Source organism: Diceros bicornis, chromosome 8, assembly GCF_020826845.1.
Source record: "Diceros bicornis minor isolate mBicDic1 chromosome 8, mDicBic1.mat.cur, whole genome shotgun sequence".
Classification (NCBI taxonomy): domain Eukaryota; kingdom Metazoa; phylum Chordata; class Mammalia; order Perissodactyla; family Rhinocerotidae; genus Diceros; species Diceros bicornis.
Window position 1 is genome coordinate 42,554,580 of NC_080747.1, and position 25,480 is coordinate 42,580,059.

Sequence of the window (25,480 nt, forward strand, 5' to 3'; positions counted from 1 at the left end):
GCGCGCGGGCAGCACCACCCCCGTCCGGGAACCGCCTCCGGCGCCCAGACCACATCACAGGAGTGAAGAGACGAAGGGGCTCCGGGGTCGGGAAGCGGCGAAGAGGGTCGGCGCGCCCTCCCGCTCCCCGCGGGCTCAGACCCCCGGGATGAGTACGTCGAAAAAGCAGGGGCCAGACGCCGCCGGCAGGGAGCGAGAATCAGCCGTGAGGCAGGGAGGGGAGGGGAGGCGAGGAGGGGCGCCGAGAAGGGGCGTGGCCGGCGCGCAGGGGGAGGGCGCTGGGAGGAGGGGCAGCTGCTCGCAGCTCGCGGCTCTTGGGGGCTCGGCTTTGCCGCGCTTGGTGCACTTGGGCAAGAGCAGGAACGTGGAACGGAGCTCCGATCCCAGCGCAGCCACCGCGATGAGAGGCGCTCGCGGCGCCTGGGATTTTCTCTGCGTCCTGCTTCTCCTGTTCCGCGTCCAGACAGGTGGGAGAGCGCCGCGGGCACCGGGGCCGCGCCCCTGGCGCAGCCTGTGCCCCCGAGGGCTCGAACACGTTGGGGTGTGTCTGGAGAGGGGGCTGCTGGCCCTCCAGTGCCCGTGCATTTCAGCCTCTGGGAGGATGGGAGGCGTCCCCGGACTTTCCTGCGCCCTGCCTCGCTCACCTGCGCGAGGAGACCCCAGCCGCTGGTGGTGGGGACGCTGAGCTGGGGTCTTCCAGAAATGAGGGCAGCGAGGGGGTTTAGGCGTGAGCGAGGTGCAGGCTGAGGGCAGCGAGCTGCGTGCGAGTTTGGGGTTGCTTTTGTGCCGAGAGTGCGTGAGGGCACAGGCGGACGGGTCGGCGGGTCGCACCCAGCGCGTTATCTCCGCCGTGCGAGGCGCGGCCGCTGCTTCCTTTTGTTAAAAGTTGCGCGTGTGTGACCGGCGCACCGGGGGACCGGCCCGCAGCTTCTCAGCCGCGCCGAGGTCAAAGTTGGAGAGGCTTTTCTTTGCTCTGCGGCTGCTGCTTTCCAAACCGCGAGCGCTCTTTGTGCCTGGGAGCTGAGGACTGACCCACTGCCGCCTCTGCTCGCGGCGCCACTCGTGGACGCGAGTCGAAGGCTGCGGCGTCCCCCCGAACCCCTGGTCATGCTTTTGCACCGGGAGCGCGCCGCGTGCGGCTCTGGGGCCCGACCCCGCTAACCTGGAGGGGGCGGCTACAGAGGCAGCTTGGGCAGAGCGTGTGGAAAGCAGCCGCTAGGTTGCAGACTTTTAGCTTTAATAAGTCCGGTGCCAGAGGCTCGCCACTCTCTGCCGCTTGCTTCCCTGCCACGCGCCTGGAAGCGGCTGGTGGCTGCGTTGCCGCTTGCTCTCGGGGAAGGCAGGGACAGTGCGCTGGGACGCCGTGGTCCCCGACCCCGGCCGCCTCCCACGCCTGGTCAGGCTAGCGGGGCTCTGCAAGCCCCCGGAATCGGTGTCTGCAACCTGTAATCGCAGGTCCCTGTTTTCTTTGGGAATTTTGAGATTCGCAATACTCACTCCACGTGATATCTATATATAAGGGCTGCGGGAGGTGAAGGGTGGGAGACGGAGTGGAACTTTGCAAATCTTACTTGGATCTTAAAGCTGTTGTGAAAATCCGGTTATATCTGCGCGGGAACTTGGGTCTTAAGGCGGAGGAGAAGGATTTACAGGCTCCTCAGTCAGATTCCTGCCCCTTCTTCCCTTTTCTCTGGGTGTCGCTGGTGCGCGAGCGAGCGCAGGTCGCCCAGCTAACCCCTGGAGCCCTGCTCGCTCTCAGGTCATTTTTTAAAAAGCTTTAAGGCTACCCTCATGATGTGAGGACAGAAAGTGAGTCTGAACTGGAATTCAAGGGCTCCAGAGGAAGCATCGCTATGAACTATTGTGGGGCTCTATGGTCAGTTTTCCCATAAAGTCGCAAGATGCAGGGTCCGCCTTCCCGGTCTTGGAAGGCATTGTCAGGGCTTACCTGTCGGAGAAGGGGGCCCTTGCATCTGGACTCGTGTGAGGTAGGAGGGATCGTGAGTGAGTGTCCGGATTTCGTGGTGGATTTGACCGCCTAAGCTTCCAATGAAACGTTTGGTCTTTACATCTTGGCATTTTTAATTTCAGTTAAGGTATGTAGACCGGAAGGGAGTAAGGCACTAGAAAGACAGACCACGCAGAATATTTCCCTTTTTAAAAATTAAATGAATCATTTGCTTCCTTCTTCCGCATCAGTAGCTTGCTCCATCCAGTAGGCTTTTGGCAAAGGGAATTTTAAGGTCTGGCTTCTGGGGGGCACTGTGGTGTAGTGACAAAGCCTTGTGCTGCCGTTCTGGTTTCTCTATGCCCTTGGGCAGGTCGCTTAAATTCTGGAGAGCCCAGTTTCCTGAAGGGGGCAGTGAGGCATCTGCATCATGAAGGGTCCTTTGGATCCAAAAATTCTCCTCTTCCAGTGTTCTGAGTGTAGACTCTACACTTTTTCTGAGTTTTTTCCTGATTCCTTCCTGCCTCCTTGAAATCTCTCTGCCGCCTCTGTCACAGGGACCACTTGGTGGTATCCTACTGGTCTCCCCCTGGTTAAGGCAGGGAGATGTGCTTATGCTGCCCTCTCTTCAATCCACACATGCTGGCCTGCTATTTCCCTTTGAGGGCTAGGAGGTGCCAACTTGCAACTCTACAGGACCCTCATCACCTACCCCCCCCCTCCCCCCAGTATTTACAACTCCTGTGCCCGGCAGGATGAACCTGCAAGGAATAGTGAATCATACCTTCCCCATGTTCCTGCAGATGTGAGCCTAGAGTCATACCCAGCAGCTGGACACAGGATATTCTGGCTTAATATCCTGCTGGAAGTAATATGATAGTCTTATAAAGGGATTCCAGATAATTCATTTATCCCCATTCTGGTCTTTCCTGCTCATCCACACGTTTTTCCTTAGGACCTTATAAATCGTGTATGCTGTGCATTTACAGCACGTTTTCTGATGTGTCTTAAATTTCACGTTACATGTGTGTTGTACGTAGTTATTGCTTTTTATTTGGAAACTGTGTGCCAGGGCCTGTGCTGGAGCCTTCACCTGGCATTTCCAGTCCTCTCAACAAGCACCGGAGGTAGAACTGTTGCCATCCCTACCATTTTACAGCTGGGGAAACTGGCTGAGGAGAAGTCAGTTCCCAGAGTCATCAGTGGTGAAACCTGAGATTGGCCGCGTGTGCCCAGCTGTATATCCATTCACATGACTTACCCATTCGAAACTATTTAATGAGGACCTGTTAAACGCCAGGCATTGTTGGAGGTTCTGGGAACACAAGATGGCCAAGTCATTACTTTCCCAATTTTGGTGAAAAAGACCTAGAATTGCCTGTCTTATGATGTCTGAGTTCGAGTGTTCTCAGTTTGAGGGAAGTCATTAAATTATAGCCTTGGGTATAAGGGCTTTAGGTGTGAGCTCTCCCATTCCAGGTAGAGTCTCTCAGAAATGAAGATAAACTGTCCCTAAAATGATGGTGTAAGCCAGCTGAAAATTTTTTCCATCCCCCACTCCAAAAAATAAAAATGGTCTTAGCATTATATACTTGTGGCATACTTGTGAAAGAGAAACCCCCCGTAATGGGAATACCATTGGCCATTTACCCTGGACGAGCACGGTGAGATATCATGGCAGTTTACCGCTCACAACTTTTCTTCTCCCAAAACAAATTCTCATCAGAAATGTGCCAAGTATTTTGTGTGCTTCCCTTGGAGCACGTTTATGTACAGATGTTGTTGTGGTGATGGCTTTTGCTGCTGTTGTTGACGGCTGCTAGAAGTTGCCCTTAGGATTTTGACTCATTTCCTCAAGTCTCTCCCAGCTGATTAGAGAAGGACACCAGGAAATGAGCGCGGTGTTTGCGGAATTCTTGAAACTGGACGGCAGTGCAGGGACCCCTCGAAGGCAGTCATCGAGGCCACAGCAGCATTTTCTCCAGAATGAATTTAGTCGAACAGTCAACAGGCTGGGATGTGGGAAGTGCTTTATTTTCCTGCATTCGTGTGTAGTAACTTTCTATAAAGGGGATTGAAAGACATTGGAAGAAATCTTAAACATGCAAAATTTCATATGCGGTTTCTGTAACTTGAATAGGTATTTTCATGGCTGCAAATCCAGAGTAAAGAGGGCCTCCAGGGGAGCTACCAGAGGTAAAAGTTTGAATGGAGGGCAAATCAGTGTAAATCTTTGTTGTGAGTCAAGGGCCCTTGTGAGCAAGCCCGGCCTCGCAGCACTGATTACTGAGATTGTGGACATGAGACAGCACATCTTTTGACTTTAGACTCTTAATAAGTAAAGAGAAGTTGCAAGCTGATAGCCATGGATGTATTTTGTTTGGCCCACATGATGCTTTTTAAGAAAACATTGAGGCAATGTTTAAAAATCAGGAGAATTTATATCAAGATCTAGATTTCTCTCTTCTCTTGAAGAATTGAAAACTCTGCCCCTTTAAATGGGACCTGTGCTCTTCAGGTTGCTCTAGGCAATGCCACTCTCTACTGCCAGCCCTTAGACACTTAGGCATTTAGCCTCGGGCCCTGGTGAGCACAGGTGGGACCACGTAGATGCCTAGTAGAAGGAGCACAGGCCTAAGGAGTGAAGACAGCCTTGTATTAATTAGTCTGCTGGCTTCCTGGCTAACAGCTTTGTTGCCCTGCAGCAAGTTGCTTAACCTTGCTGAGCTTCACTTTTTCATGCTAGTTTTTAGCTGTGTGACTTCGGGAAAATTACTTAACCTCTCTGTGCCAGTAAATGTGTTGCTACATATAAAGATTTTAGAATAGTGCTGCCTGGCATGCTCATAGTACAAGCTTAATACACATCAGCCATAATTATTATCTGTAAAATAGGAATTATTATCCCTAAAATGGGAATAATGCCTACTCTAATATGATTGCCCTAAAGATTAGGAAGACATTCTTGTAAAAGATGCTTGGCACAGGGTCTGGGATGGGATAGGCACCTAATAATGAGTAAACTACACAAGTATGTGGAATTTGACTATTTCTCTTTATAATCCTTGCATACAGATACCAATAACTACTGACCTGACAGCTTTTAAAATGAAATAAACTTTGACTTTTGTCTTGAGTTTTATATAGCTTTTGACATAACAGTTGGGAATCACTAGTCTTAGAGATTGAAAAGATCTTGGACTTTTTCTCCCCTGGGAGAAAGAAGAAACAAAACAGAAGATTTCTCCAATGAAAATACCTGCTGATTTTTCCATTCATCTTATGCTTTAGCCTTTGTGCTTACATTTTGGTTATGACACTTGTTGGATATCTTCCAATGCACACCTTTCTGACACCTAGGTTTTCAACACTTTTGGAAACTTTAAAGTTTGAGTTGAATTGTCATTCAGGGCATGTGGCGTCAGAGTTAAGATCTCCGGCTCTGAAATTGACAGTGTGGGTTTTTGTCCAGTTCGGCGGCTTGCCGGCTGTGTGATCTTGGATAAGAGCCTTCCCCTCCCCTTTATTTCTTCATCTGTAGAATGGGGATGATGGCGTAGGGCTACTGAAAGGAGTAAATGAGATTATGCATGTGACCTGCCTAGCGCAGTGTCCCTCACGGGGAAAGCACGTGGACTCCACTATCAGGCTGATTTTATGTTCCTCTTTCAGCTTTCTCCTAGAAAAAAATTTTGAAAATCGTTTTAAGCAAGATTATGTAGAGGGTTTTTTTGGTATTAAGATGAAGTTTATATGTTTAATGTCTAGTTGTTTTAGGTCTACGGTTAGTGGTAATGCATCCTTCTCTCCCTGGTTCTTTGCTTCAACTTAATCTGCTTTCCACCAATGGATACAGATTTCTGAATAAAAGTTTAGGAGGGGAAGGGTCTGTAAATGGCCATTTTCTCAATGTGGATAAGTACGTGTAGCTCACACAGGGTCCATGAACCCTGTTACCTTGTAAAGTAGCACTGAAAGCACCCCGAGAGTGAGCAGCTTCTCTGTGACTGCCTTCCCTGGGCGTGAGGGACCCAGCTGACCTCGTCCATTGCCCTGGCCTGGACACACACTGGTGCTCGGTAAATACTGGTTAGCATCTCTCCTATCTCCAGCACTAGAATAGCACTTTGAACATAATTAAATGCTCAGTAGACATTTCAGATTCAATTGGACAGAGGTTTATCAGCCCAATGTCCCAGTGCTTGAAGGGATTACAGGTATGGGCTGGGGTGGGGCCAGGACGGGGTAAGCGCACAGCCACGGTTCAAAGTAGAATTTGGTGTCCTAAGAAGTGCAAAGTGCTCCGGCAGGATTTCAAAGGAGAGGAGTTTACTCTTGGTGGGCAGGGATCAGTAAGAGTGTCCATGTGGGAGATATTTGAGGCTAATTTCTGCACCTTAAAAGAGGGTAGAGTGTAATTGAGGCTTCAACTGGAAAAAGCTATGGAAATAGGGAGCAAGACAGTAAGATCTTGTTTGAGGATTGTCAAGTCTTTCAGTTGCTGTGGTGGCTGGGGGTAGGGAGTTGGAAGGCAAGAGGCTGGAAAGGTGGACTCTGTGATTAGCCTCAAGGAGCATTGGAGGGAGGGTGTATTTAGTGTTGTGTTTGGTCCAGATTCTGAAAAAAGCTTTGAAGTCAAGGCTAAGGTGCACTTCACCCAGCAGTGGCCCTCCAGACTTTGCTTACTAGTCTAGGGTTGCTTGCTCCACCGTTCCATCCAGTTAAGCACACTCCCCAACTCGCTTCGGAAACTTGGACACCCCGTTGCTGTGCGCAGCAGAGACTAACGGGGTTGGGTCTGTGTGTTTAGATTTTAGTAAAATACACATAACATAAAATTTACTATCTTAACCATTTTTAGGTGTACAGTTCAGTAGTGTTAAATACATTCGCATTGTTGTGTGACCCATCTCCAGAACACTTTCCATCTTGCAAAACTGAAACTCTATATCCATTAATCACTAACTCCCTATTCCCCTATCCCCCCAGCCCCTGGCAACCACATTCTACTTTCTGTCTCTCTGAATTTGACTGCTCTGGGGACCTCATATAAGTGGAATCATACAGTATTTGTCCCATTATGACTGACTTATTTCATTTAGCATGGTGTCCTCAAGGTTCATCCATGTCATGGCGTATGTCAGAATTTCCTTCCTTTTTAAGGAAGGAAATGTATGTATGTGTATCTATGTATATGTATGTACCACCCTTTGTTTATCCATTTGTCCATCAGTGGACACTTGGGTTGCTTCCTCCTTTTGGCTATTATGAATAATGCTGCTATGAACATGGGTGTGCAAATGTCTAAGGGAGAGTGTCTGAGGGGTCTCTTTTAGGATGGGTAATCTCATGGGCTAGAGCTATGTGTTGGTGGGGAGCTGGGCAGAAGGATGATCAGTCAGACTCTTTAGATGGCGTGTGGAGTGAGTGCCTGGGTGTTAGGGTACATGTTCTGGAAGGAAGGGAGAGCACTCAAGAGACATGAGGAAGATAAAGGTGACAGACTTAATTCACTTAGCAAATTTACAGGCACCTTGGACCTGTCAGGCACTGAAGAGATTGAGGGGAAGGGAACAGGAGTTACTGTGTGTGTGGGTAACTGGGAGAACTGGTGGTACTATGGAATTAATGGAAATAAAGCCAAGAGGAGGAGCAGCCCATTAGAGGGAGGGAATATGATATTGGACTCCGCTGTGTTTATTCACTGATTGTTTTCAGGCTGCATTTACTTGAAACTCAACTTCACAGACATGATAGTAGATATAAATGAAATTTTTCTTAAGGTTAGGTCCATGTAAGAAACAAAACTAAACCCCAAATGTCACACAACGTGGCTCTATAATATTACGGTAGGATTTGGGGATTATAAAGAATTGTGAGTTGTGTATCAGTCATATAATGAAAAGTAAATTCTCTTGAAAAGAAATATATAGCAGGAAGATCATCCTGCATGTATTGTCTGCATTAGGCCATTTTTAAAGTAAGTTGATTGGTTTCTCAGAGAATAAAATGGACATTTTGGGTATGGAAGAGGACATAGAGTTGATTAAAGCTTTGGGAAATAGGCCCTTTGAAGGCAACTTAAAGAAATTGGATTTATTAAGCCTGGAGAAGATAAGGTGAAGGAAGATTAGTGAATGACAGTCTTCAAATATTTGTAGTATGTGCGTGAAGAATGGGACAAAATGAGAGTAGTTTAAATTGCCCCAGAAGGAAATTGAGATTTTTTTTGGGAAAATTCTCTGATTGGAAGGGTTGGAAAAGACTATTGCATTACCAGAGCTGGTTATAGGGTCTTCGCTGCAGGTATGAGGAAAGCCAAATCATTGTTATTTTGAAATGTTTAGGTCCTGCCTACCTCAATTGGTTTGATGACCCTTTAAGGGCCTGAAATCTTTTCTAAATAGAAAACCAGCTGTTTTTCTTTCTTCACTGCCTTGGCTGTGGGGTAGTGTTTCTCATATATTCTGGGTAGACTTTAACGTGATCCACTACTCTCTTCACAGTTTTTGTGTATACTGAAAATAGCCAATAAAGAACCCACAGCCTAAAAATGGGTTATTGATCTGTTGGGGGTGGGGGACCTAACCACAGAATGAAGTGTGCAGCATGATAGCGTAAGCTGAGTGCTAAAATAAGAAAAACAGAAGGAAGTTCGAGGTCTAGAAAAATCCATAATCGATCACAATTAGCCCTAACCTATGAACGATTGTGCTCTGTGATCACCCAACTGACTGATAACTTGGAGATACAGCCAGCCTCACTGCATGTGGGCTGGAAGATCTGTAAGGGTGAAGGAAGTCCCTTTCCCTTGATTACTCAGGGGTGGATTGTTCACTGTGGTTTACCCACCACGCTGACTTCCTTTCCCACCTGTCCTTTTCCTTTGGTCGTTTCATGGTCATGGCTCGATGGCACATATTAGATTGGCGAGCGGTCCAGTGGGGGAAGGTGGTAGAAATGAAATTGCAATTCAGCAGCTTCTAGTTGATTAACACCGTTTTACCTGTCAGGGCAAAATGTATGATGATGCCTGAGATGTGATTCCTGCCTTTAAGGAGCCAAGGATCTATGGGAAGAGAAGTGCTGGGTAGATGCTAATGTAATACAATTTGTAATAAGATTTAAATAACAGTCCTGGTCCAGAAGGTAGGACACATAATCATTTACCATTGGGTTGGAGGAATAGGCATCGCTTCTTGAGTAGAATGGCTGATTCCAAGGACGATCTGGGACCTGAGTTAAATCTTGAAGAGTGGCACAGGAATTGGTCAAGGGGTGAACAGCAAAAGCAAAGGGTTACAGGGCCAAAGACTCCCATAGAAAGAGTCTACGTGGAGACTAGTGGAAGATGAGATAGGATAATTGTTAGGGCAGCTGGATTTTTATTCTTCAGTAATTGCAGTATTTCCTACAATGCCATATCTGATGAGATTTTTCTAAGTATGATCTGATCAAGTAGTTGCTTATTCAGAGCAATCACTTTAAAAAATGGAAAAGTACAGATCTCACTTTTGCATGTATTACATACATTGTATGTATAGTGCAAATCCAGAGTAGGTCCCCAGATGGGTACATTGAGTTGTTTTCAAGTCCAGGGCTAATTACCCTCCCTCACCTTCCTACACCCTCACTCCCAGCCAAGATCACCGATTTTGTAGATGTGACATCTGATAGTAGGCATAGATGATCTTTGATTCTTTGCTTATTAACAGATTTTAAATATTTAGTAAAATGATAAGCTGGGTATGCAGCAGACTGCATAAATTCATTTGTTAAAAAAAAAAAAAAAAACAGCAACAAGCAACCCCCCCCCCCCCCCACCAAGCCTTGATAAGGGTATTGTGTGGCTCAGGACATCTTGAGATTCTGCCCTGGGTTCCCAGCCCTGCGTTAGAAGGTAATTAGAAGGTAATTAGGGGCACTGGTTCCTGCCCTCGAAGCGATGAGCCCTCAGGAGGGGATGGCTGTTTGTGGGAGGCAGAAGTCGGTTGCTTAAGGAAAAGCTGTGAGTGATGGCACTTGCCAGGGAATGCCTTGTACTTGACCAAATGGAGAAAAATAGTAGGGAAAATGAAAAGACGAGAAACCCTTACTCCTTTTCCTGTATCTTTAAGTTCTTGAGTGAGACAAAACATCCAGCTTCCTTTGGGTTTACTCCAGGTGACGCAGGTTATTTCGAAGGGTGTTATAAAATTCTTCAAAACAATCCCGGACTGCTAGTAATTTAAATATAATGGCCTGTGTAGATGCAGAGGAATTGCTTAGCAGAGTTAGAACAAAGGAATCGTTATCACGAGGAACTTTGGAAATTATTTGGTGTCTCTTTTTATTGCAAGGAAGCATTTATAGAAAGGGATCTAATGTAGATTTGGCTTCTGGGAAAAAAACGTTACTGGTGATTTTAGAAGTGTGAAAGGTGGCTGGTGGCTTGGGCTGTGTTATTCTACTTGGTTAGTGCATGTTTAAAAGAAAACAAGGCTGTGTTTTAAAAAATTGAGAATTATTCTACTTGGAAAGACGATGAGTACTTTTAAAGTAATAGTTTTTTAGCTTGTAAAATGTTTTAAATGCGTTGCCATCCTAATTTTCACAATGTAGATTCTTTTTTTTTGGCTGATATTGAGTGAATGTACCTTGGGAAGATTTTCACTTTAAGAAATGGCCTGGTAAAACCGCACAGACTGGTCTTTAGGCTTTTTGTCATGGTTAAATTAAACCAGGATTCTTAATCCAAAATACATCTTTAGAATAGCTGCTTGAAAATGGTTAATTGGGATGTTTAAATGTTTTTCTACTTATTTTAGTATAGTCAGTATATTTACTGCAGATAAATAGTAGACAAGTTTCTAGCTCAACCAAAATGCATCACTTTCATAAAAGAGCTCCCCCTTCTCCTGTTTTTTAAAATAAACTAGCATATGTGGAAGGGCTTATGAATTTTTTAGTAGATCTGAATGTGTAGCCTAATTTACATTCTAGCATTTTCAAGGGATATTATTTTAAATGATCACCTTAGTTTCAGAATGACTGCTTTCTAAAGAGGGGCCAGCCACGGGAGTGGGTGTCTAAAGAGCTAATGTGGCACCATGCCATCAGGTGAGAAAGGTCCAGAGCAGAGGGCAGTCAGCTCTTCTCTCCATAGGAAAACCTGGAACGCAGCTCTGGCCATAAGTGGTGTGTTAAGGTTTACAGCTTCATTCTCCAGGTCTCTTCTAGTGTCTTTTAAACTGACCCTATACCGGAAATTCATAGATTTTTTCACAAGTAATTATTGAGGCGTTGGGGGGTGTAGCAGTGAACACAGCGGGCAAGAATCCTTGTCTTCTTGGGGCTTATATTCTAGTGAATTCTTTTTCTCTCATGAGCCCAGGCCCACAAAGAGCACGGGAAGGAAGAAAGTCTAGGGTTTCTCGTCGGAAGCAGCTTAATTTGGATTTATTTCAGTTCTGTATTCTGGTCAAGTAAGGAAGGCAGCAGAGAAAGGCAAGGTCTCTCAGATGGTCAGGGGGGCTTGGGTTCACAGGGAAGAGGGGCCAGAGGAGGCAACCCAGGAGAACAGGGAAGGGAGTGGGAGGGGACAGGGTTAGGGGCCCACTCCATAGGAGCTTTTAAAGAGGTTTGTCACTTGAGTCCTATCTGCCACTGGTCCTGCCCTGGAAGGGCTGAGCGTTCACCACTGTTCCAGCTTTTCGATGCTCTGGTCTTTGTAACTTCAGAGCCGTGAGCCTCTTGAGCAGGTGTTCCTGATGAAGGACTGGGTTGAGTCCTTCATCCTGGGTTGCGCGAAGAGGGTTGAGTAAGTGTGTGCAGCGCCGGGGAACACAGACAGGTGTCTTCACCTTCAGGACTTTGTGGAGCCTTGACTGTGCCAAAGTGCGTTGTCGATCTGTAGGTTTGGAACCGTTTTTCTCAGCACGTACCAGAATGCTTTTTCACAGCTGAGAGAGATGCTTCAGGGTCCAGGCTGAATGGAGACATACTCCTCAGTATGTCTCCAAGGACTAGAGGTTCTGCACCTCCTGTTTAAACCCTTTCATCTTTTTCTTGTTAAAATCTGACCATCTTTGGTTTTAATAATAACTATGTTCCACAGATGGCACTTTGTGTCTGACAAAGCACCAGCCATTTAGCCACCATCAGTCATACTGCATCTCGTTTCAACTTTCCTGTTACTGTAGCTGGGTGAGGTGACATCAGGTTGACTTCATCTGACTTTTTGCATTTTAGCCTTTCAGAGGTCCATGAAGTAAGTGATAAGCTCTCCAGTTTCAAATCAAGGACTCCCCAAAATGAGAATTAACACTGCTGAATTACTCAGGACTGGAAAGTTCCTTTTCTGTTAATCTTGGGCATGGAGGAGGACTTCTGCTGCCTTTGATATTGTTAGTGTTGATCCTCAGGAAGGAATCCAAGATAATGACTGTCTGCAGACAGAAAGTGGTACCCTCTTGAGTTATGGGCAGGAGGCATCCCCAGGGACCACAGCTTTGATAGAAGACATTAAGGATGATTCCAGAGTGCTTTGTAGGATGTCAGTTAACAGTTTTGATGAAACTACCAGCTTTAGGTACCAGTATGAGTACTTAAGTAATTATGACATCAGTTGCTTTAATGTACTTGCTCTAGGTTTGACGAAAGGCTTGAGTGTTTCTAAGGCAGAGAATTCTTTTTAGCCAGTGTAATCATCATTGGTTAGCACCTGTTGTTTTGGGTGAGAATTTCAAGCCTATATTTAAATAGACCCTGTTTAAGTTTGCTATCAGTTGACTAGAGAAGGGTGAAAAGAAAAAAAAGATAAGGGGCCTATGACTTTTAGGCTATTCCCTGGGTTGTTTGAAAACCTCTTAGCAGCCATTTCACTTCAAGATGGAGGAATTGAACCTCACATTAACTTTAAAGTATATATATATATTTTATAATGGGAACATTTCATACATAGATAATGGTGTAATGAACCCTCACATACCCATCATCCACCTTTAACAGTTGGATCAACAGCCAGTCTTTCTGCCTTTCCTCTGTCCACTTTATCCTTCCATTATTTTGAAGCATATCTCAAGCATCATAGAATATCATCTGTAAATATTTTCGGTATGTAGCTCTAAAATACAAAGACTCCTTTCCCTAAACATAATGATAATGCCAATGTCACACCCTTTCAAATCAATATAATTCCACAATGCCATTAAGTATCCAGTATTCACATTTTCCCTATTGAAAATGAATATAAAAATATATATTTGTATATATTTTATATATATATTTATATATTGTATAATATTTGATAGATTCCAAACAAGATCCACATATTGCAATTGGTTGATATGGCCTTTGTCATTTCTTATTCATAGGTTCTCTTCCCCTATTTTTGTTGGAGAGACTGAGCATTTGTGCTGTTTTTCAGTCTGAAGTCTGCTGATTGCATTCCTGTGGTGTGGTTTAACATGTTTTCTGTATTTCCTGCAAATTGGTGATTTAGAGGTTTACATATTCAAGTTTGATTTTTTTTTTTTTTTTTTTTACCAAGACTACTTAATAGATGATGTGTTCTTCTATTCTACTTTTTTCCTCTTTTTGGGTATACCTTTGAGTACTTGCAAAAATTTGTATCTTTCGTTCTAATGGTTGTCTTTACACTGATATGTTTATATAATACCCTTGGTTTTCGCTTTCTGGGGAGCTAATTGCTATTGGTTTCCTGTTACTGTGAGTAACATTTAAATTAGCTAGTAGCCTGTTGTTTCCCCTCCCTTTTCTACCCCTAGCTTGGGATTTGAAGTAATATCCTTTTACTCCCAGTTACTCTCTATAAGGCAGTCAGCGAGCATATTCTACTTTTCCGATGCTCCTCCCTCCCTCCCCTAATTTTTTTGATAGCTGTACTTTATCAGAATATATAGCAATCACATACTCTACTCTCTCCTTTGCTACCACCATTTAGTTTTAGTTCTACAGGTAAATATATATTTAATGCTTGCCACTAGTCCTTATGTCCTGTCTTTCCTGACATTTTGGTTTTCCGAAGCTCATCCTCTAAATAGATGCCTCAGGAAGCACTCATGGGAAGTGTTTCCTGAATTACACGCTCACAACAGCTTGTCTGTAGCCTTTATACTTAAAAGTCAGGTTGGCTGATATAAAATCCTTGGCCCATCTTTTCTTTGCTCAAATGTCTTTAATGTTTTACTGTATTGTCTTTTGCCATCAAGTGTTGTCAGTCTGCTGACAATCTGGTTTTCTTGCCCTCACGTTTAACTTGATGTGTTTGCCCGGATACCCAAAGGAATGTTTTTTCACCTTTATTCTTTGAAGTCCAGTAGTCTTGTAGTGTCCCTGTTCCAGGGACATGATGTGCTGCTTTAATATGTAATTTCAAGAGTTCTTTTTTTTCCAGTAAAGTTTTCTTGTAGTATAGCTTTGGTATTCTATTCTTCTTTGTTGGCTTTAGGAACTCCCATTATGTGTATGTTAGATCTTCTTTGCATATCTTTTATATTGATCACTTTTTCTCAAATCCTTTGAATGTCTTCAAAATTTGTGTGAATTTAAAAATTTTCCTCCATTTCATCTTCTACTTCTTTTAAGGTGCTATTCATTTTATTTGCTCTTGTATTCTTTTTATTTACCGTTCATTTCTGAAATTTTTTTCTTTTACTTCTGATTTTTTTCTTGGTTCTTTACTTCCATTTTCAAATCTTCATTTTCTCCAATCAACCCAATTCTGAGTTTTTAAAATTCTGATTTATGCTGTTCTTTATAGCTTCTTTTATTTACTTATTTATTTTTAGCTCATTTTGAAATATTAGGTTATAGTTTTCATTTGTTTTACATCTTTCTGGCATGATTTTATTATCTATATTAGGGATGTCATTCTGTTTCTTATTTTTTCTTTAAGTAACTATTTGGAATTCAACTGAGATTCTTTTCTGTTGTTCACTATGAGTTTGCCTATACTTCTAGTGGGGCTGGTATAGCTTTTCTAGCTTTACAGTTCTAGAGTGCCCACTTAACGTTGTTTTCATGAAGTGATAAAAAATATGGACTCAACTTTTCTACATCTTACCGTTTTTGGCCCCATTCCCACCCCCTCCATCCATCTAGGCCTTCTCTTTCCTTTGCCCCTATTTTCTCATCCTAAATTCATCCCCAACAGTTTTCCCTCAATATGGGGCTTTGTCCTAGTTTGTTAGTTCACGGGGATCAGACATCCCCCACCCTAGAACATTCCAGCACATTAGACATACATGGGTCACAGTCTCCTCTGCACTTACTGGTGAAATTGGGACCTGCAAAGAAAGTCCTCTGCCAGTTTCTTGAGTGTGTTCAGAATGGCCCTCTGAGCTCTCCATTGAGTACCTAATGGCAATTCTTGAAGCTGCTGGTTTGTTAATTTGTCCCCATTTCCTCAGACACGGGGTTCGTGGGGATACCTTAGCACCTGCTTTTGTTGATGTTGTCCATGGGTTTTTGTTTCTTCTCTATTTGTCTGTTTTTATGGTTGGGGCAGTGGATGAGTTGGGGAGAGTCAATAATTATGCTGCCAACCACTGCAGCCACCAGCATCTTGCCAGAATCTGTGTGGACTTTTCAACATAAAATTTGGCAACCTTTGGGTCTACCAAATTAGGACCAAAGTAGCAAAGTCTTGAAACATTAAATCACTGGTAGCTACCTTTAGAAATAATTTTCTTCCAAAATAAGTTATTAAAAACATGTTGTAGAGAGAAAAGTTAGTGGTCGTAATTATCTGAAAACTGGAATTGAACACTTAAGGCCTACCTGGCATTAACTTTCTAGGCTTATTGTTTATGACAAAATGTAGTGGTTGAAATCATTTGAGTACCAGGAAGCTCGTATCTGAGCTATTGTTTCTGAGGAAAATGTATAAAAAGTGACACACTTTTGCCATTGTTTGATGTGACATTCCTTGAGTTCCAAAGGAGATATTACTATTTTATAGTTTTTTTTTTTAGGAAGATTGGCCCTGAGCTAACATCTGCCAATCCTCCTCTTTTTGCTGAGGAAGACTGGCCCTGGGCTAACATCCGTGCCCATCTTCCTCTACTTTATATGGGATGCCGCCACAGCACGGCTTGACAAGCGGTACATTGGTGCACGCCCAGGATCCGAACCTGTGAACCTCGGGCCGCCACAGCGGAGCGCGCACACTTAACCGCTTGCGCCCCCTGGCTGGCCCCTATACTATTTTATAGTTTTAAAAGCATTAAGACCATATTTACACTTTTAATACCATCTAAGAAAGATAAAATCATTACTTAATTAGGTACATTTTTCTCTTTCACCTTTTTTTACTGCGGTGAAAAATTTACGTATCTCTAATTATAGTCATTTGAAAAAAAAATGCTGCCAGGGCTTGACATAATATTAATTTAAATTTGAAAAAATATGGAATTTCCTTCCTCCAACTTGAGTTTCCTCCTATTGGTTCCTCCATTAATTTAAATTACATATTAAAATGTTACAATTTTAGAATTGGCCTCTTTTTTCCCCATTTTTAGGAATAGCCATTATTCTAAAGCCATATAAGGAAGAAGTGAAACTTTCTCAGTGGACATATTGGAAACTTTTTTTTTTTCAATTCTAGAAAATAGAGCAAGATTGTTTCCAGACATTTTGTTTTCTACAAAGAGATTGAGGAGAAATCATTTCAAATATGGGACTGGTCATTAAGAATTCTTTGCAAAAAGGAAGAAGGCTTAATGTATTGCTCTAAGTGTCACCCAAGAAAAGTGAAGAGAAAAATGAACCCTCATTAAGCAAATTGACCAGCAAGTGTTCTGATGAATGGTGCAACAAATTTGAATAAACTAATTTTGTCCATTAGCGTGCTTTTAGACCAATGTGATTGTTTTGGTCTAATTTTTTATTTTGTTTATTCAAACATAGAATGGCTGCAGAATTAACTATTGCAGCAGTTATCTGATTAGCAATTTAGAAAATTGGTGAATGGTATCTGACTACTCACCAAGAAGTGTCTGATATTTGATAGGGCTGAGGGCAAGAACACACACAGTCTGAGGAGAAGCTTGTGCTCTTTGCTGTGTTTCTCACCCCTTGCAAATGGGAGCTCAGAAGCTCTCTCTCACTCGGTTAGCATCGGCTGTGGACGTGGGCTCTGGGCCTTCAGATGTACTGCACCAGATTGAGGTCTGATGTGCTGCAGAAGTTGTATTTGCCACCCAGTGTCACTATTCTGGAGTCCTGTAGCTGTGACTGGTGAATTCTGCAGCATTTCCCACTTTTAAAGCTTGGGGATTCGAGAAATCTGTGCCCGAGTGACTGCCAGCGCTTGTCAGGGGGACCCAGTGCGAGGCTGATTTCTAGGTGTAAAAGCCAGGCAGATTTGCTCACTCAAGAAAATCTGCTTTTGCAGGTTTGCTCTGAGTTCCAAGATACAGTTACTGGTAAAATTTTTTTGCTGCACTAATGCCACGGGTTTCTTCTGGTAGCTGACTGTCTGGTGGGGGAGGGGAGTAACTGGTTCTCCAAGTGTGGTCCTGGACCAGAGCAGCAGCAGCAACATTACCTGGGACTTGTCAGAAATGCAAACTCTCCCGCCCCACCCAGACCTACTGAAATTGGAAACTCTGGGAGCAGGGCCCAGCAATCTGTTTTAACAAGCTCTCCAGGTGATTCAGGTACAGGCTCAAGTTTGAGAACCTAGAGTAAAAATTACTGGGCTTTGTCACAGCATTGGGTTGTGATAGTTAAAAATTAAAGCTCATGTGGCCTCTTGAATGTCAGACTAGGGTGCACTTCTCAGTTCTCCTTCTGTTGCGCTAAAAAGGTAGATATGAGTTTCGGTTAGTCCAGACAGGAAAACAGACAATTGCAGTACCGTTGGACAGTGCCTTGGGAGAGGCTGCAAGAGACTTTAGAAAACGTGCGTGTGCTGGGGGGAGAGGGGACGGGAAGGCCCCTCTAGGATGGTATCTTAGAATATGATCCTGTCCCTAGCTGATGAAAACCTTTCAGAGACTTCCCAGTGCTCTTAGAATAAAGTCTGTCTGTGTGAATCCCATTCAAGGCCTCTAGTGTTTCTTTTTGATCTCCATTTTGCACACAGTACCTGCTTCATCCTTTGCTCAGTGTTTTCTTCTCTCCTTAAAGATGTACCGCTCCTTTGAGCTGTGGCCTCTGCAGGCGCCACCCCTCTGCCCACTGCCAGGGGTACCACGTTCCTCCCTACTGCATTTCAGATCAAAGCTTGCATGTTTCCTTTGCAATCCTTTTTGACCCCCCAGGGTAGGTCAGGGCAGCTCTCATTGTACAGTGCACTTCTTCACACTCATCACATTGTAATTATACAATTGTATAATTATTGGTTTATTGCTCACAGGTGGAGCTAAATATAAACTCTATGAGGGGGAGAGACCTTGCCTTGTTCACTGCGGCCGAGCACATAGCAGGCATTCAGTAAATATTTTTAGATGAATGAATGAACGGTGGGGGGGTGGTCCCATCTTTATCCCTCGGACGTGTGGGCTGGTTAATGTATGCAATTTTGATAGAGGTGTCACCAAATGAGTTTTATGAAGATCCACAGGAGCATTTGCCACCACCATCTAATCCTACTGCTGGAAAGGCCAGTCACTTGCACAGTGATGGCAAAATCTCATAATTTGGTTCTGATTTGGAGTCTGGCCTGTGGGACACCCAAGAGAAGATGTTCTTGAGTATTACTCTTCCAGGGATATGGGAAAGGACAGAAATCCTTTGATCCTGGAGACATTCCTAATACGTGGGCGAGAAGCCAGCACTTGAGTGGTAAAGGTGTCACCTGGGAAGTTTTCAGGGAAATGACTGTTGTCCCCTGTCCGCTCAGCGCTTCCAAGATGAGCTGCGTGCTTTGCTCACAGAAGTTGATGTTGGGGCACCATATTTCTTCCCACTCGCTTCCAAATCCGTTTAATAGGAGAACAGAGATGCACTCCATTGCATTATTTTAACAATTTGCCTTTTAGCCAACTTAGCCGAATCTAGGGTTTTTCATTCCTGTTCTAGAAGGTGAAAGCATGCGAGTTGCCTTCTAGAGGCAACAGCGTGAGAGTGGGGGCGTTTATCTCAAATAAGAAGCTAAGTAAGACTGTCTGATATTTAATAGAAGGATTGGCAATACCATACCTGTGTGTAATTTACAGAAATACATATGCTGAGAGTCAGGGCTCAAATTTTTTTTAAAGACAGAAGTTCTAAGACCTAGAGGGCAAAGTCGCTGACATGCTTATGGGAATCTTGGTTTTGATAGAGGAACTGATAGTCTGTTGATTGTTTGCAAATCAGTTGATTGTTGTGTTTGTTTTTTTGACATTTGGGGCTTAACAGACTCTCATATCTAGTGTAAACTCCTGTTAGGTTAAGTGAATGTAATAAACATGGTAAGTTTTGGAACGAAAGTCATAAACATAGTTTCTCATTCGCTGTCAGAATAGCTATAATCTGCTGAGCTGGCCAGAAGGGTTGATAGTGCGAATGGCTGTAGTTTTGTGTTCTCAGGCCTATGTCCTTTATTTTATTTATCTTTATCAGATGCCATTTTTCTTTATAACTTCAGTTCATTCCAAATCCCCCCTTCCCCCTGCCTCCCTGCCCTTTCTGATCCCAGCGTGGCTCTCATACTTTCTCTTGTACCGTCTCATCCTCCTTTGTTGCTATCAAGCACAGTAATTACGGCAGGAGTAGAAGTAACAGGACTATGTATCGAGTGCGAGGTATGTATAGGATTTAGAGATGATGTAAGAATCCTGATGCATTTCACCTCCAATTGATAGATGTCAGCACTGAGGCTGGGAGAGGTCAAGTAACTTTGCCCAAGTCTCATATAGCTTGGATTGGAATCCACGGTTGTCTGGCTCCAAAAGCCACACCTTTTTTCATTATGTTCCTGCTGCTTTGCTTGCTCACCGAAACTCAGAGAAGCAGCACCATCTCCAGTCTCTGAGATTGCTTCTTGACTTGAAGATATTGCTGAATAAAGTTACAAGAGTTGCAAGATGAGTACAGAGAACTCCAGGGTCCCCTTCACCTAGATTTGCCAATTGTTAACATTTCGCCACATTTACTTTGTCTATGTATATACATGTTATATTTTTTGAGCCGTTGGAGAGTAAGTTGCTAACAAGCCCCCCTGAAGACCAACCCATGTGAGACTGAGCCTTGTATTTTATGAGGACTTGGAGGCCACCCAGAATGAGTTCCTTCTTCTGCCCTCCACCCAAGTGTGGTCTTCCTTCCCCCTTTCCTCCAGGGTGGGGTCTTGCTCCCAGGAGGGACACTGAGCTTCTCATTTGCGCTCAGCCTTAGTCTGAGTTTTAAATTCAACTCGGACCCCACAACTCTTCCACTGCCTTCCTGGCACTTGGCTCTGTAGCACCTAAAAAACAGAACCTCTTCCGTGACAAGGTAACCAAGGCAAATAAAAAGGGGCTCCCTGTATGTTTCTACCTGTTCTGTGAAAGAGAGGGGAGACGGGGTTCACCCCAGCTTGTTATCCAGAGCTGCAGCTAAACGGTTTTGCCCCTGCTAATTCAAGTCTGTCTGCGAGACAGTTATCAATGCTGGTAACCTTTTCTCTGGCAACTGCCTCAGATAAAATTCCTTTTTTTTTTTTTAAATTAATACTTTTGTTTTTATTTCCTTTGGTGTAAACCAGCCTTGTGGCTATAAAATGGCATTTTGAAAGTGGAAACAGAGGGGAAAAAAACCTTCTGTTCTGCTCTATGTATGGGATGGAGGGGAAGGTGTAATTTCCCCTGACAGGTCCATTAAAAGCAGAATTTAGAGTATATTCACTAGTAAAATGTATTGATTTACCCATTATGGTGAAAATTAGCTTAAATAGCTATTTAATCCAAATAAAATTCCTAGCATTTTTCAGAGCTAGAAAACCAGAGGCCTTTCAAAAATGTAGATCATATTTGAAGACAGGGTTTAAAAAGTGCCTCAGGAAAACAACCCAAATGTCAGGATGAATGGATAAACAAAATACATACAATGGAATATTATTCAGCTTTAAAAAGGAACTCTGACACATGCCACAACATAGATGAACCTTGGAGATGTTACTCTGAGTTAAATAAGCGAGACACAAAAGCACAAATATTGTATGGTTCCACTTATATGAGGTCTCTAGAGTAGTCGAATTCTTTTTTTTTTTTTAAAGATTTTATTTATTTATTTATTTTCCCCCCCAAAGCCCCAGTAGATAGTTGTATGTCATAGCTGCACATCCTTCTAGTTGCTGTATGTGGGACGCGGCCTCAGCATGGCCGGAGAAGCGGTGCGTCGGTGCGCGCCCAGGATCCGAACCCAGGCCGCCAGCAGCAGAGCGCGTGCACTTAATCGCTAAGCCACGGGGCCGGCCCTGGAGTAGTCGAATTCATAGAGACAGAAAGTAGACTGGTGGCTGCCAGGGGCTGAGGGGTGGGGGTGGGCTGGAGAGTTACTGTTTAGTGGGTACAGAGTTTCACTTTGGGATGATGACAAAGTTCTGGAGATGGGTAGTGGTGATGGCTGCACAACATTGTAAATGTACTTGATGCCACTCAACTGTATAATTAAAAATGGTTAAAATGATAGATTTTATGTTATGTGTATTTTACCACAATAAAAAAAATTTCTTCAGTTACCCCAGTTGGCTATATTTCTGTTTGTATGTGTAAATGTTGACCAACCAACCCTTTCCTATTGGTATTTCATTTGATGTCATTAGAATTAGATGCCATAGAATTAGAATAGAGCCTATGGCACCACGTATTTTTATTTCTTAAAGTTTTAATTGGCCACTAGTACAGCCTCATGTCCCCTCCTGAGCCTGGGAATTGGCATTTTGAGGGATTTTCAGTTTCCAGGTAGGAGGAAATGGTATGGGGATTAGTTAGTATTGGAGCACGCTGTGCCCACACTTTGCCATGTGTGTCCAGGACAATGCTCACATGAAGGCAGTTTACTCCCAACATGACCTGCAAAATCTTGCAAGGATCAGGCTATAGCCCTCTGTCTCTGCAGCGTACAGCCAGGAGGGTATCTTGGTGAGACGTGTACACAGGGCTCTTCCTTGGTGCTTGGTAGGTCTCAGGGTAAAGCCAGCCTTTGACTGGTGAGGCTGACCTTCGCCACCCTCTTTTGCCCTGTTCCTTCTTGCTTTGTTCTTCAGTCATTCTTTATGTTAAGGAAGTTAATGTTGAAAGAAGTCAAGAGCTCCCCCACCCCAAACTTCACAGATGGTGAGGGTCTTATTCTGGTGTTTATTGGATTCGAACTCTTAGTGCTACTTATCTGGTTCAGATTTCAGTAAATGTTTTCCAGAACTCAAAACACGGAAATCTACGTATTTACAACAGGAACTGTACCGGGCTATTGGGAAAAACCCACTGGAAATGAGAAAGTTCCTCTTTTCTGCAGCAAGGATGGATCCTAATGTATTGTGCTTGTCAAATTCAGACCTTATCTGACTCCCCAAAGACCCACTTCATAATGGCGGAGAAAGGTTTCCTCTCCACACGTATCTTTGTCTGAGATCAAAAGGGGAAGTCCTGCTTCCTCAAACATTGGGTTGTATTTTTCTTAGGATGAGTGGGTAGGAAATATATTAAGTAGCCCTATGAAAGCCTTTACTGCTGGTGATGTATGCATATCTACAAGAAATTTTGCAAAATAATAAGCTGAGAAACGTACTTCTTTCCATGTGGAATGATGTGTGCATCTCTACACTTACTGTTCACTTAATAAGATGTAAGAGCCAGAGATCAGATTCCACGTTTAGGCCCTTGTTCTAATTCTGTGTTCAAACAGTAGTTTAAAAACAAAGTAGGTGAGGGCTGGCCCGTGGCGTAGCGCGCTCCGCTGCTGGCGGCCCTGGTCTGGATCCCAGGCGCGCACAGTCACACCGCTTGTCAGGCCGTTCTGTGGCGGCGTCCCATAATAAAGTAGAGGAAGATCGGCATGGATGTTAGCTCAGGGCTGATCTTCCTCACAAAAAAGCGAAAACAAAGTAGGTGATTAGTTATTTATATCATAAGAGAATCACTGCTATTCGTTCTTGCCACAAATAGTACATTTTATGTCCAGCCCCTGGGTCTTTATAGGGGGATTTCTTCATCTTGACCCTCTTATGACCTAAGTATTTGATTACCAATCCTAAATCTTAGAGCTTTCGATGGCCTCTTCATAGTTTTCCAGAGGAAACTGAGGCCTAGAGAACATGAGTGGCTTGCGCAAGATTTGGAATCCAGAACTTCTATATGTCCCCACCATTGCGTTTTTTCTTTACATCCTCACTGCTTTAAGAGCAAAAACATGCAGTTATACGTTTTATCTAAAAATACAAATATTAAATGTCTTGGCAGACACTAAACAATTAATGGTTTTGCTCGTCTCCTCCACCCTGAGAAAAGCTTTGACAGATGTCATATCTTTGAAAGACGTTCATTGGAAGCTTGAATCTGTGCTGGGCCTCTTAGTAAGTTTCCTTTGAGGCGTGCTGTACATGTAACAGCTCCTTGATCTTGAGTGTGCTTTTCAAGGAGCCAAAGCAGCCCGAGGGCATCTTCTCTTGCCACCAGATGGCACGCTTGTGAATCGGGAACCAGTGGAAGGAGGGAGTTGCGAGTTTCACTGGTGAAGCTCCCAGTTGGGCAATGTTGAGGGATCTGAATGGGGAAATGCTTTGTAGCATAAACGGGGTCTGTGTCACTTGCTCGAGGATCAAAACAACAGCCGGAAAAGCAGAAAATGCAAAAGCTACAGGAAAGGTGTGATCAACACAGGTGATTTATTAACGCTGGGTTTGTCCATGTGGTTAAGGCAGAAAATAGGGAGGTTGACTTGGCCCCCAGGAGGAAACCGCTCGCAGTAGCAGAGGCGGGAAGGGCCCCAAACCACAGATGAATCCACCCAGGCTGAAGGCCCACCGAAAGGTGAGCAGGTGGACGTGCCTGACCCTGCCTCCCTAGAGAAGGGCACCCCCGTTTGCCGTGGGACATGCCTTTCTAGCACCGGGGAGCCTGATAAACCACTATTCCTCAGGATGTCCATGGGAATGTGGGACCCACATGTGTTACAGATATTTCCCTGAAAAGAGTAGATCCAAAGAAAGAGGGGCTTAAAAATAGTGTTTTTGCCCTGCCTTTGGTGCCTTTGAGCCCCAAAAGGGATCATGCGCTTGATAGCCACGTTCATCAGCCCCTGTAGTCGAGCAGCTGCAGCCTATGAGCCTCCAACAGGGCTGCTTATTGGCCTTCTCTGGTGGTCACTCCTCTCTCTGTCCCTGCCTCCCATTCCTTCCTTCTTTATTGTTCTCTCTGGCTGCCTGCCTCTGTGGATACTCATCCCTCCAGCTCTTTGTCTGAGCCCTCTGGAAGCACTGTCTTCCATTTCGCCATTAGCCACTGCCTCCTGTGCTCACTGACTTCAAGAGTCCTCCCTCCTCCTCCTCTTCCCTGCTCTTGTCCTCCCCGTGACTGGCCCCAAGGTTGCTGTCCCCCAGCAGCACATGTAGCCAAGGCTCTTCTCCCACACCCACGACTGTAACACTGTTGGAGATTCTGGTGTGATTGGCATGGCATAGGGCTGGGGTGTTGGTGATTCCAGGGTTGCAAATGAGTGAGTTAAGTTACGTGACTCTCTATCCCTCCTCACTACGTTCAGTGACCACTCCTGCGTGCTGAAGACTTTGGGGCTGGTTCTCTGTCCATTTCTGGTCCCCTACCTGCTGCCATGTCCTTGGAGATTCTAGCATCCATCTAGAAGGCCCTCTGCACCATCTAGTCTGGAATTTCCTGGTTCCCCTTTACCAGTCATATCATTGCCGTCTCTACCCTACTCCAGCCACCTTGAGTCTTGTCATTGCCTTTGCAGCCTACTATTCTTTGTACTGTCCACTCCCTCCCTGGATGATTTCATGGACTCCCCTGGTTACCACCCCCTAACCACCCGCTGTGTTCTGGTAGGTATGTCTGTGTCCCTGACCTCTCATGCATACCTGCCCCTCGCCCCCCCACCAATTTCCAGGACCTTCCAGCTGCTATCTGCTAGTCCAAATGCCTATAAATCTGTTTTTCTTCCTCCAGTCTGTTGATACCCCATCTCCCCATCACCTAAGCCAAAAATAGGGATGTCTCCTCTCCTTCCTCTCACTTCTTCACTGCCTATCCCAAGGCCCCTTACTCACCCAGTAAACACCCATCTCTCCTCTCTGTACCACCACCTCTGGCTTATGCTCTCATCAGCTCTTGTCTGGATGTAGCTGTCTCCTAGCCATCCTTGTCTCTAGTCCTCTTCTGTCTGTACTAACCTTCACTGCTCCCAGAGGGGTCCCCCCAAAACACACATGAATAGCTCCCGAGCAGGGCAGGCTCTCTCCCTTATCATGACAAAGAAGGCCCTACAGTGGTCCTGCCCTCAGTGCCTCTCTGGCCTCACCTTGATGCTGCAGCAATTCTGAATGATATTGTGACTCCTAAACATGCACCTTACTAGTTCTATGATTTTTGCTATTGTGGTCCCCTG

At 44.4% G+C, this 25,480-nt stretch overlaps 1 protein-coding gene across 4 annotated transcripts in view; it reads left to right on the top strand.

The window, feature by feature from the left end:
- Positions 1-325: 325 nt before the first annotated feature.
- The window catches only part of KIT (KIT proto-oncogene, receptor tyrosine kinase), a 77,495-nt gene continuing 52,340 nt past the window's right edge, over positions 326-25,480 (top strand). For 2 of the 4 annotated variants that reach the window (XM_058547095.1, XM_058547096.1), the window contains exon 1: positions 326-467. In XM_058547095.1, coding sequence (XP_058403078.1) covers positions 401-467 — 67 coding nt within the window. In that variant the 5' untranslated portion in view covers positions 326-400. The remainder of the gene's footprint in view (positions 468-25,480) is intronic. The other 2 variants (XM_058547098.1, XM_058547099.1) reach the window with 1 other exon arrangement.